We start from the raw sequence: 13,777 nt of genomic DNA, 5'->3' as shown, positions 1-13,777 counted from the left end.
TTGCGTATATGACCGACAAACAATCCGCTGTCACTGCTCTTATTACTCATTAGCAAATTTGCTAATTTCTTCAAATTCGCTGAGAGCCGTTTAGCGCTTTGATGTTGGCCAATACTTTGCAGTCTGTATGTCGTGACCATCCACCATCAAAAAGTTTTGAGCAAGAAACATGAAGACCGGAAGATACAATTCCGATCCGCTCCCCTGCTTAAACTCACTAACTTATTTAACGCCGACAAAAACAAAACAATTGTCGTCTGTTTGATTCCCATTGGAACCAAAGGGGTTTTTATCTAGTTGTTAGTTGAGTTTGGGCAGCCAGATGAGCTAGGGTTGCACTCGCTAGTTTTCATATTTTACTGTTTTGAAGCATTTGAAAAAAGGCAAGATAAAGAAAGAAACTTAACGCGTAGGCTTCACTGATGTAAATTGAAAGTGAATCTTTTTATATGCGAAACGCTATCAGCATTATTTAAAGCAAATGTTTTCTGTTGAAGAGAAACGTACCACATACGGCAATATGAGATATGTAGATCATGAGCGAGCAAACTATAGAAGAGTCGAAGTTTGTCAAGGTTGTCAATGTTGCGCGTTTCGTGGTATTGGAAGGGAATAAACATGTTTTAGTACCGCTACCACTTACAAAACGACTAATTCTGTTCACTGCCGTCTGTACGAATTTGGTTGCGAAATTTGTATTGCGCGTGTCACACATAGATATACTACATAAGTAATGCTCCGCTTGTCCTTTATTGGCTTTTTCTTAGTAATTACTAAACTATTGTACATTTTAAGAATGTATCCATTCAAAGAGCACTTAACAGACCAATCATCACTTACGCCTCTGTGGTCTGGTGGCGACGGAGCATGGTTAAGTCCACAATCCGTGAACTAACTATACAAGCTACAAAGAAGTGTATGTGTATGCATCACGGGTGCCATGAGTACAACCTCTGGTGATGCCCTAAATGCTATGCATGATTTGCTCCCCTGGATCTTAAGATACAACATTAAGCAATAAAAGCAATGTGTAGACTCCATAAATATGGTTTCTGGCACGAAGACGGAACTTCGGGACACAGAGAAATCTTTAAGATGCTATCTGAGCAGTATCCACTGTTTTTGGCACCTAAACACGACTGATACCCACAGTTTCTTTTAGAAGGAAATTTGATGTCAGATTTCCTTTGCGTGAGCAATGAGCAATCCAGAATGCATGCAGGAGTTTTGACGGATATTTTCTTTACCGATGGGTCCAAGAATGGAGTAGGGTCTGGAGCTGTCGATAGTAATAAATATCCCTATGCTATGGGGGAAATGACAACTGTTTTCCAAACGGATGTGTTTGCCATCCTGAAAGTAGCAGAATGGATAATCGAGCGGAGATGGAGCGGGAAACAGATTGGAGTTTACAGTGACAGTCAGGCTGCACTGAAGGCCCTAGAGAACACGAAGCAAACCTCAAAGATTGTTCAAGAATGTAAGAAGAAGCTTAATTCTGTAGCAAGACAAAACAGGCTTGTACTTATATGGATTCCAGGACACTCCGGTGATCAAGGAAACGAAATTGCCGATGAATGGGCCAATCGTGGATCAGCGGTGCCCCCACAAAGGCCACAGCCAATAATCGAAATCAGTTCCGCAGGAATCATGAATTGGATCAGCGATTATGTAGACAATCTACATAAAGAGCGATGGTCCGGTCTAGAACGCTGCAGAACTGCAAAGTGTTTTGTGAGATGTCCGAACAGAAAACTGTCAAACTTTCTACTACAACTTGGAAGGACAGACGTTCGGTTGATGGTCGGTATCATTAAAGGACACAACCCATGGGGTCAGCATATGACCACCATTGGAATAATTGAGGACCCAATGTGCCGGTCGTGCTTGAAAGAGGCGGATAGCACTGAGCACTTTCTCTGTGAGTGTCCTGCCTTTGCTAGAGCACGGCTACGAGTTTTGGATTGCGATGTCGGGAGAATGAGTAATATTCAATCTCTAAAACTGGAGGATATTAACAGATTTGCCAAAGAATCTGGGAATTTCTCACGGAACTAACTATCTCTATCTCCGTGTCTACAGGGTAGCTAATATTCGACGGACCCACCTGGCAACCCAGTATCTTTTGACTGAGACGTCAGATCGCTTAATGACATACCGCGTTGGAAGCGTCAGTCCAAGCAGATTTTTACCATGGAACAATACACGCCACGCGATCGCTTCCAAATTGTTGAAATTTACATTCAACAAAAGAAGCCAATTTTGAAGACTCAACGTGCGTATAAAAAATTAAATAATGTGAAAAGTGCGCCTTCTAAGAACACCATTAAAAGTTTGTACGAAAGGTACGACCAAGGCGATCGGATGAGAATATTGCTCTTGTACGGGCCAGTGTTGAGACGTCGCCAAGGACATCTCAAAATCGCCGTTCTCAGCAGTTGGGCTCGGACCACTTTACAACGAATTATCCGCATTGATTTGCATTTATTCCCGTATAAGATTCAATTGATGCAAATATTGTTGCTGCGGACAAGCCTCGTCGATTGGAATGGGTCCAAAAAACACATGGGTCCGTCGAATATGGGAAACCCTGTATTCTTTCCTATCTCTTTCTCTGATACTTTTCTCCTTCCCTCCTTGATTATCTTCCTTTTTCCAGAGCTTTAAATACAATGGGCTTTTTGGGCTGAGTGATTTAAGACGTACTAATTCTCCTGGTGCTCCTTGGCTCGACCTTTTCAAATTTCAATCCATTCAAAGACAAATAAACGATAAAATAAATAAATAAATATTCCTTTTCTTTCATTACTGTATTATGAAATCACGCCCATAAGCGTGATGGAATAATTTTTCTAGTAACACAAACTGGCTTAGCTTTATTATCGAACTTTTTCGACTACTCAATATTTACTTCAAACTGCTTCAGAGCCTATGCCAAACGGTTGACAAATTTTATGGTGAGTAATGTGGAGAGACATTTTCTTTTTCCTGCTGTGCCCGTAGGTAAGCTTTTGTTGCAGAAAAACTTTGCCAGCTGTTTGGTCTCAGATAAGGGATATAAAAGTTAAAACAAAAATCTGGCAAATATGCCGACAAATATTTGCTTTTAGTAAAACACAAAAAAAAAAAATTAAGAAAGTTGGTAAGTCCGTCTGTAGAAATGTTTGACTCTCTACTATTTACTTAAATATGTGCGGTTCTTTTAAAGATGTTTTATATGGAGATGCTGATCGGTTAATCTAATCTTATTGTTGCATAAAAATACATTAGGATGATCCAAAAAATAAATTGGAAAATAAATAAAACTTTTTCTATGGCAAATTAAATTTTTTTTCTTAATCTTATTTCAGTAAAATCTGTGCCGCCAACGCTTTGGAAATGACCATTGAGTTACAAAGCAAGAAATGCGTTTTTTAATCCAAAAATTGATACGCTAGTTCTTACTAAAAAAAACAATAACTGATATCCTAAATAAAAAAAAAATTAAAATATAAAAAATATTAATCTCGTTTTTATTTTTATTTCTGAAAAGATTTTTTCCGACTTTTGCGAAGAGAAACTAAAACAGGATATGAAATAATATCGGCTTTTAAACATTTTATACCACGACATGTGTTAAATTTGAAAATACAAATTAAAGTTTGTTTGGGTGCGAAACAAATTTAAAGGGTACCATAAAAAAACTATTTTGTTTAGGTCATCTTAATGTATATATGCAACACATGCACTTTTCGATACTCTTCGTCATTCACTTTGTTGTCCAAATAAAAAATTGGTGTACATTTTTCCATTAACCCTTTAATTAAGTTTAAGTTTTATTCACTTCATAATTGTCAAAATTTTCCCTTTCAGGCTGCTTTGTTACCTTTGGCATAGACTTTCAGTGAGCACAGCTGTGCTCCGCTTACATGTACATATAGTATCTGTAAATATTTACAAAATATTTGAGAATTGAGCAATATTATTTTTTTTTTTATTTACGTTTCAAACTAAATATATTGGTATTTTTATTTTTATTTTTATTTTTTATAAAAATGCGAAAAATATTACACTAGTAAAGAAATCTTTGCTTTTATCTCCAACGATTGTTTACTGTCCAGAGGTGCGAAAACGATAAGCAGGTTGCTGCGAAAGAAGTGTGAATGAAAAAATTTTATCTAGGGATTATTTGTAAATTTACTAATTTGCTGGAATTGCTGTCTGTCAAAAGCATGAAACAGGATGTGGCGCAAATGTTTATTTATAGCTAATTATCTACTTTGAGCCAAAATATTGATGCTATATATTTTAGGAAGCACTATTCTCACTTTGTGCTTAAGACACAACGAGCACAATTTTTTTTGTTGAAGAATATTTTATGAAATTTATTTTTAAAGCGATTGTGTTGTGTTGTATTTGGGGTATAATTGCACGGTATGAGTATCAAAAATTCATTTAGAAGCTCAGTCCGTAAATCTCAAGAAAAACTTTCCATTATTTCGTAGCTGTCTAAATTTCTTGCCAAACTAACGGAACGTGCATTTATTTCCTGTACAATCAGTGATTTTTATTTTAAACAAAAGGTAGTAGGAATAGGTGTTTTTTCTCTGGAGATCTGTGGTGCATGTAAAGCAAGTTGTGCACAAGACATTTGTTTGAGTATTTTTTACGTGTTTTTTATAAAGAGTTTTTGATTTCTCTGAGAGGTGACAACAGAGCATGAAAGCTTTGTTTTCAATATTAATTATAAAGTACCCAAACAGTTGGAAAGTAAACAAAAAATTAAAAAAAAAATAGTCCGAAATCAACTCACTCTGACAGAAAAATTGCCGCAGTGGGTGTGAAAACTTTCTCTCACGTCTCACTCTGAAGAAAATTCTAGTGAAATTAGAAAAAAGAGAAGGCGAGTTTGACTCTTTTTAAATCCGAATAAAAAATTTGTTGAACGAAATTTGAAGTGAAGTTGAAATGAAAGCTTAAGGAACTTTGAATTTTAAAGTGCAAAAGCAAAAACATTTGTAACACGAGCGTTAAGGAATGATTTTTTTGGGGTTTACTAAAGTCCTAATTTTAAATTTTCAAATATTGATGCAACGAAAACGTTTTTGGCAACATATAAGTAAAGTGATTATTCTGCCGATACTTAATTGTGCTGCATCAAATTGGGCGCAAGGACAATAATGAATGAAGCTACACTCTGCTTAGCAAGCAGTTGTACTCGTATTGAGTTCCTATCGCAAGGAGAACCCTTGCACTTACTTGGTTCAGCCAGAACCGCCTCCTAGTTACATTCAAAGTCGCCCCAGTTAGTTCAAAGACGAGGTACAGCAATAAAAATGGACCTGTCGGACTACCGATACGCTATAAACGGCATTCATTGAGTGCCAATTAGCACCTTCATAAAATCTCATACCACAAACATGGTTATCGCAGATCAATCCCGCATCGCAGACGAAGAGCTCGAGCTACCGCGTCTAACATTGGCACAAATACGTTCTGGATAATGTGTGTTATATCTATGAGAAGAATCCCCAAAAGGTACTAATCACATTTTTCACGTACACTTAAACCAACTCTTGTAATACACTTTTGCCTGTGAGCCAACTCCGCTGAAATAATACGTTTCTTGACAGGTCCTCGTTGACGAGAAATCTACCTAGGCAAGGCTTAAGAGTTGCCGCAAGTATGACAACAACAATAACGCAATTAAACTTAAAAACAACAAAGTTACTCAATGGAAATAATTTTCCGTTCGAATTTTGACAGTTAATTTGTAAAGTCTACCAGTTAGAAAGAGAGGGAGATAGATAAAGATACTTCGGAAAAAGTTCATAGAGGCGCAATGGGCTTATTTACAACTTAAATCCAATACCAAGTTAAGTCACAAAACATTTATAAGGTTGAGAATAGACAACTGGCATATGGCAGCACACAATTGAAACGGTTGGATAAAATGTGGGCTTCTAGGCTATTGTCGTTAGTCGCTGTAACGCGTTGATGGGAAAAATGTTTTTTGTTAGTGGTTTACTGCTATTTTCATTTTGAAATAGCTATAGAAAAATAATATTAGTAAATAATTGCTTACCTATCCCTACCTGAATAAATTTTATTTAAGTATATGTACACTTACAGAATTAAGCCACTTTATTTTTTTACAATTTTCGTAATACGTTTCATTCCAAGTTTTTTTTGTAAATTTTTTATAAAATATAGTTCATTCTCATAAGCAAACCCTTGCACGAAATTCACAGAAATTTCATCAAATTTGAATTGAATTCATATTTTTCTTACATATAAAATACATGCGAACATCGTATGAAAAAAAGTTGTCAAAAATCAAAGCGGCTATAAACTTTAACTTAGCATTGTGCTAAAATTGAATGGACTATAAAACTACATACCGCCAAATTTTCTCAAGATTCCGATTGAAAAGTTGAAATTTTTGATGACAATTTTTGAGATTTATTGAATTTTAGAGAAATTTGTACAAAGTTTGGAGCTATATGTTTTTTATAAAATATTTAAAATGAAAAATATCAGGTAACTTGCAGAAAGATAAAGTAACTTGATTATGTAAGGCACAAGTGTACATAACTAACAAAAACTTATATTAATTTAAATGTAGTGAAGGAATATTTATTATAAGTAACTTTGTCAAGCGCTTTATTTAATTAATTATTCGAATTTAGAGTTAAAAGCCATTTTTATACCTTTTTAACTGCTTCCAAGCAATTAGCTAAACCATTATTTTTTATTTTATTTTATTTTTTTCTATATTGGTTTTGTTTACGCGCATTAAGTATACGCTCCCTAAAGTATAAACAATAAATGCATACAAAAACAACCCACAAAATCCCCTTAAAGCCGCCAGTTAGGCTTTTTAACGAGAGAGCACTAAAACTTTATTAAAACAAATCAACTGCGCACAAGTTGTACGTCTGACTATGAATTTGTAGGTGCATATATAAGTACGTGTGTGTGCACTCATACATACCTACCATACCTAGGTGCTACATATATGAAAGTTTGTTACGTGAGGATTTAAAAGTAGTAACTTGTTAGCAGGGTTTACTATACAAGTCCGAAAGAGTCCCATTCCTCAAGTTTTGCAAATAAACAAGCAGAAAGGAAGCGCTTAAGGAGAAAATTCTCATATCTTTGATTTTCTATCATAGCTAATTCAAGTTTTAGCAAATGCTCTAACTTCGAAGTTCTGATTTCTGGTTTCCAACTTGAAGAACAAAAAAAGTAATTTAGTTTGATTGTATCTTACGCTAAGGCGCTGGTTTTCACTTGTTCACTAATACTTAAGTTAGATTCTAATGCACACAAAATGGTTTGAAGGCGCAGGTATCACAAAAAAGAGGATTTTACTTCGTAGTGATTCTTCATTTAGTATTATTTAAAGTTAGATAAAAAGCAGAAATTGTATTTAAAGAACAACAATGCAAAGCTTAATAGAACTGGATGCTGGACTAACAGGATATACTCGTATATGCATGTATGTGACCGCGCCAAGCATTGACACTTCCGGTGTAATGTTTTCTAGTGAAACCTTAGTTATTGGCAAAAGGGAGGTTTATTTATTTGTAAATAAGTTTATCTACACATTGTGCCAATTATTATCAGGATTTGAAGAACATCTATCATTGAATACTTGCACTAGAAACTACATACATAGAAACCCATACCGAACATGGCTGTCTAAAAATATTTCATAGTTCACTAAAAATACTTGTAGTAAATATTTGTAGGATTCACTTTCCAACCAGTACTTCCACTATTTACTTAGTACCCAATTATTCAAATTACTCTAATGAGGTTTTATGAAAGTTAAGAGACGCAAATTGAGAAATCCAGTTGCTTGACGTCGTCGCCTTGTTACCTGTTTCTATGCGCTATGTAGGTGGATATTACATGGCTTGAGATTCACAGCTTCACAGCAGCAAATTTTTATACAAATTATGTATAAATTATTTAACAAATAACTGCTTAGCACCGCTAGCAACAAAGGCTGCCTCTAAATTAATAGTAGGTTGTAATAGATTTGTGATTGATATTACATTCGTTTCAACAGATCAGTCTCTTTCAGAAACTTATGCAGCTTATTAATGTTTCCAGTGGTTGTCTCTCTCAGAAGATTGAGAAGGTCGATTGCGCCAAAGATTTCGTGTCGGAGTGTGTCAATAATGTTTTGACATTCTACCAGTATGTGTATTATCGATGCATATTTATCGCGAAATGGGCATTTGCTAGGAGAGGCAAATATAAGATGAAAGGTTTTATCTTTGGAATTCGAATGTCAGCGGGAAGATTGAGTTTTGTTCTGGATGGATTGATATCAGAATAGTAATGTTTGTAAGTTTTCCAGTCGTCAATTAGTTGTCTGTACCCCTCCCTTGCAATTACAGCGAAGATATCTTTTTTTGTTGTGTAAGTGTTTAATTTTGAAATTTATTCAATGTTGCAAATTTAGGTACTGGGCTTTTGAAAATGAAATAACTTCGAGTCTTCTTAATATTTTAATTTATTATTTGTTTAGAATTAATTATATTTTTTCGAACAAATTTTGGCTCTGTAAATAATTACTTTTTTTTTAAATAATTATAGTTTTGTTTGGGAAAACATTCTTACTTGTTTTGAAAACAAATTTTTTTAATTTTTTTGTTTTTTTTTTGTTAAAAATTTTCGGCGTACTGTGTTTTGTTCTTTTGTAAAAACATCCTCCTTCAAATTTTATAATTTCTTCATAATTAGCTGAGATTATGCCAAGTAATTCCCGAGAGATTCCCATAATATTTTCTCTAACAAAAAATTTAATTTTTTTTCCAAACATTTTTTGTTTAATATTTCAACTAAAAAAATTATAAAACATGAAAAAAAATCGAAGTTACCTTAATTTAAAAAAAACTCAATTATAAAATTTTCAACAATTTAATTTGAAATTTTTAACAGTACACAACTACAAACAAACCAGTACTCAGCAAAATTTATGACAATGTAAATAATACTTGGATCACCTGACATGAATTCGCTCATATGTGAAAACAAAATAAAGTTGCTCAAAATTTAGATTAATTTGGTCAAAATGAAATTGGCCGTAGACGAAGCGTATATTCTGTACACCAGCAGGGCCCCTCTGCATTAAAGGGCCCCACGGATGCTGATGGTCCATTGAAAAGGTTTAAGTGATTTTTCACCGTTACAATAAAAATGCCTTTAGTTTACGTTGCGGTTAGACGGATTCGATCCAAGCCTGGGCAAGTTTGCACTTTGCCTTCATAAACCACTATTAGAATTTCCTTTCTGATATTCAATAATATAATAATTTCGGCATTCTGGGGTTCCAAATGCCAATAAAAAAAAATTTCCAGAGTAAAACAGCGGCGGGATTTGCAAGAATTTTTGTACGTCCGCTCACAGTATCTAATGGAATTAAGAAAAATTTGAGAAATTCACTTCCATCACGGAATAAATATTTCGCATTTCATTAAGTTTTAGACCTTCCATTAATTATTTTATTAAACGCACCAATTTATGAGAGTTCAGCTCCGATCTTAGTTCTCTTTACAACCTCATCCTTATTCACCTCACGGGCTCTCTCTTCTTTATCTGCATTTATCTAGATACTTTAATTATACTGCCATAAAATGAGACTTCAATCAATGCAAAAAAACTTTATTCGGTTTGACCGACGCTCGGTACATTTTACTTTACCGATTCCTCCTTACATCTAGTTATATCTAGTTTTTTTTAGCTGGATGTCAGCTAATAAATTTGAAATCCTTAAATACCAGAAAGTCTATTATCTCGATCACATTTGATTTTGAGATTTTGCATGGTGCTTTTGGCAGCTCATTCTTACTAGAGCGCATTCTCTTTAATATCTCTGTAAGAAATCTTCGAAATCACAATATTTTTTCGCTAGAATGAGTTCGGACATTATATGACTGTAATTTTCATATTTTAAGAACTATTTTAAGAACTTGGTTTCTGTTTAACAAAAACTAAACTTACATTATTAAATGAATTGTTTAAGTTACTTCAATTCTTGTCTTAGTTTTCTCATATTAGCTTTTAAGAAACTTATATTTTCTAGACTGTAAATATATGAAATAGATAAATTACAATAATAAATCTTCTTAAACCTGAAATATAATAAGAATTCCTAAAACATTAAGCAATACCATTCAAATATTACAGAAATATTGTTTTTTTTTTTTAATTAAAACCTAAAAGTAAAAATAAATAAATAAAATAAATGAATAAATTTGAAAAATGACTCTGCATTAATATAAAAAGGGATAAAATGTATGGAGAACTATTTTCAAAAAAAGGTAACAAAGTATAGTTGCCTATATCTCCCAGAATTTTGATATATTTATCTGCGGGATTTTGACCTGAATATAGTGGGTATTCGTACTTCAACGCTTTACTTTCGAAATATTTTATATAGCAGGCTATATATTTTTGGGAATAGGATAACAAATTCTTCATGAAACATCGAACAGTTTATGCAAATTAAAAATTATCCTTTGTTCATATGCGAAAACTTATAGCTTCAGCATATGGTACGCTGCTGACATAAAAGTTTCCGTTTTTAAATATTAATACGCAAAAACTTTACAACTGTAGCTAATTCAAATTAAAAATATATTTTATTGCTAAACCACAGCAATAGCAAATATGAAAAGTGAAATATTTGAAGACCTAAGAGGCACCTATTGCTTAAAATTTGCTAGTTGTAGTTCTTACTTATTTTCATATACATAATTACACATGTACATTAAGTAGATTGTTTACACATAGTACAGTGAGTGTCACTGAAAATGGTACAACGCTTGCTTTGCATTGTTTGCAAATTATACTTTTTTTGTTCATTTATTACAATATGAAAATATATTTTATATTTTAACAAAACCGATTTGAGTCAAAGTGTTACAAAAGTGCAAATTCGAAAAATTGATTTACGAAATTTCAAATTCTCTAGATTATTTTGGAAATTGTTTTGAATAGCTTAGAATACAAAATGGCTCTGAGCTATCAGGTACAACTTACACACCAATTTTTATGAGTCCTTCGTCTCAAGTTATTATTACATTATGTAGGCTGCTACCTAAGTTTTGAGTTACAGAGCATCAGTGTACAAATATTAAATCTGGCATTTCCATTATAAAGTTTGACATTTTGAATAGTAATCGTGAATATAATCATATTTTGTCATGCGAGTTCTATATGTGTTACGTAAAAAAATTGGTCACTCATGTTGGTCAAAAAATTGAGTGTAAGCGTGAAAATTTGCGTGCGTTGATTTTCTATATCTTTAGACGTGGATTAAACCAACCACAGTGTGTCAACCCACTTCGTTTCGACTTTTGATTATAAATCCCCACTTTGAGTTTGCAGGAATGCTTGAGCATTAGCTCCCCTCGCATATGTTAAATATCGCATAAACATTTGCTGGTCGAAAAGATTAGCTACCGCATAATTTAAACAGGCTCAAATGCTTCGAAAATTTTGTCAAACACATGCCAGGGATGATCTTCATAAGCAGTATGTAGAAAAAACAAAACAACACAATACAGCATTTTCGATTACAAAAATTCACTATTAATTGCTCTGTATTTTAGGCTAGTACTGTTGTAATTTTTGTTTTTTTGCTTTGTAGCAAGTTTTTTTCGCTCATTTGACAAAATTTTGATGAATGCGATTCAGAATCGCTGTTGGCCAACACAAATCAATTTTATTTAATGAAAACATGGCAAAAAACCGTATGCAATGCGTGAAAAATATTCGAGTTTTAAGCTGTTCAAGAAACTTGTCTAGCTTTTGTATACAATTTTTTTGTGTATCGCCTCTCTAACTCCAAATTTTGGACAAAAATTTGTGCGCAGTTTCATTGCCATGTAATTGCAGTCAATGAACAGCTAACGCACCGTCAGCTTAGCAAAGTGTCCACTAGTTATGGCACCTTGAACCTCATTTAGCGCCAATCGGTCACTGAACCAATTAAATGGTGCACCAATCCCCCACCTTCCACCAGCGCACTTACATGCCTATGCATATATCTACATATATATGAATAGAACGTAAAACAGACATTCACTTGCCCTGCCAACTTCTCGTATTTATCATTCAAATATTCGTTCTTACCGTAACATTAACGTATATTTGCTGTTCTTGGTCGCCTTTTTGCGCGCCAAAATCAACAGCGCCAAAGAATTGCCAATAACGCCCAGTAATAGTACAATGCCGCTGAACAAGAAACGTCGCCGGTTGTGATATAGCGCCAGTGGTTGGGCGATGACGCTTGGCGATGCAGTTGTGCTGACATTCCAATCGAAATCATTCGTCGACTCCTCAGCTCCGAGCGAGATCAAAGATAAAACACTGGTATTCTCCATATCAGTGATTTATGGTATGAATTGTGTTTCCTAAAGCAGATGTATCTGTTCTCAGCCGAGCGTATACAACTACCTAATAATATTATTTTACTATAAGTCTAATAGTTCGCAATGTAAAAATACATTAATCGCAGTTTTTGTTTGTGTGCAAACAGCGATAAAATGTTTTAATTAAAACACTGTACACTGTCCACTGCCCGAAAAACACTGAATTACCTCTGCTACCGGTAAAATTTGCTTTACGGCTGTTTTTTATTTTTACTTTTTCCAGCGTTTGTTGTTGCTGCATAAATTACATGCAAACTCACTTAGACGCCGAGTTATTTAAAATACATAATTTATTAGCTGAGCGTATTTTAGCATTTAATTATTAATGTTGCACTGCACTTGGAAGCTGCTGCAATTGAGCAGCACCATTGGAGCAAAAGGAAACAAGTTTCGAATTACGTTTCAGCGGCGTTATGCCGATATGGATGTAGCAAATTTTAATATAATTAAATAAATAAATTTTTTTTCTATTCACTAAATTTGCGCACAAATGTATACATGCCAATATATACTAATATTTATTATAGGCAACTAGCCACCAATTCGTTCTACTTTGCCAATTAACAATTTGAATGAAATCTTAATTTAAAACTTAACGTTCGCATAAATACACAAATAACAATTCACTTTATAATTGTACTGTGCGCAACTATGATTTTTTGCTTCCAATCGTTAGCGCGGCTCGTGGCGTACTGTCTGAGCGTGTGCCACTGGAATGCTTTAATTGCCGGTAGCAGCATTACAGCTGCTGGAGCTAGCGCCAACGTCGACGCCAGTGCTAATACCAACGCCAACAGAGTTACTTTATGCCGAAGTGTGCCAAAATATATGTGCAACAATATGCGCAGCAGTGGTGATAACGCATACGAAGTGAGTGAAGGTGCTTCGCAGGCTGGATGCTCGTATACTGCCACTGGCGACGACGTCGGCATCTAGACGAAAGGTTTGCGTGTGCAATATAAATATACACACATACGTGCGTACATATATATTGATCTTATCACCACTTCCGACAATCTGTTGTGCTTTTTTTTATTATTATGGCGGTAATCATGTGGTGGTGTTCCCTGGGCTTTTACTGATGTCCAATTGCTGGCCTTTTTGTCACTAATGAAACCAAGTTGTTGTCCCCTTTCTATCTTCTAATGGAAGTGACTCTTATCCAGGCGAACGAGAGGTTTGCTATAGAATTAATTTATTTTTAGAAATAAGTTTCACTTGCTTGCGAATGTATTTTGGATGAATTTCGTGCTCTATAATGAATTATTATAATACAGATTTAGAGGTTGGGTTAGATTATATAGCTGGCCCAGTAGATAAGCAACAAATAAAGGTCTGTTGTGGTA

General features: G+C 34.3%; 1 protein-coding gene across 2 annotated transcripts in view; it reads right to left on the bottom strand.

The window, feature by feature from the left end:
- The window catches only part of LOC129241430 (prostaglandin D2 receptor), a 76,256-nt gene extending 63,147 nt beyond the window's left edge, over window positions 1–13,109 (bottom strand). The window contains exons 1-2 of one of the 2 annotated variants that reach the window (XM_054877731.1): window positions 12,600–13,109; window positions 12,133–12,456 (exon numbers count right to left, since the gene is read on the bottom strand). In XM_054877731.1, coding sequence (XP_054733706.1) covers window positions 12,133–12,383 — 251 coding nt within the window. In that variant the 5' untranslated portion in view covers window positions 12,384–12,456; window positions 12,600–13,109. Of the gene's footprint in view, window positions 1–12,132 lie in introns of both variants that reach the window. The other variant, XM_054877730.1, reaches the window with a different exon arrangement.
- Window positions 13,110–13,777: the final 668 nt, after the last annotated feature.

Source organism: Anastrepha obliqua, chromosome 3, assembly GCF_027943255.1.
Source record: "Anastrepha obliqua isolate idAnaObli1 chromosome 3, idAnaObli1_1.0, whole genome shotgun sequence".
Lineage (NCBI taxonomy): Eukaryota > Metazoa > Arthropoda > Insecta > Diptera > Tephritidae > Anastrepha > Anastrepha obliqua.
Note: the sequence above shows the minus strand (reverse complement) of the source record. Positions and strands in the feature narration are given on the sequence as shown.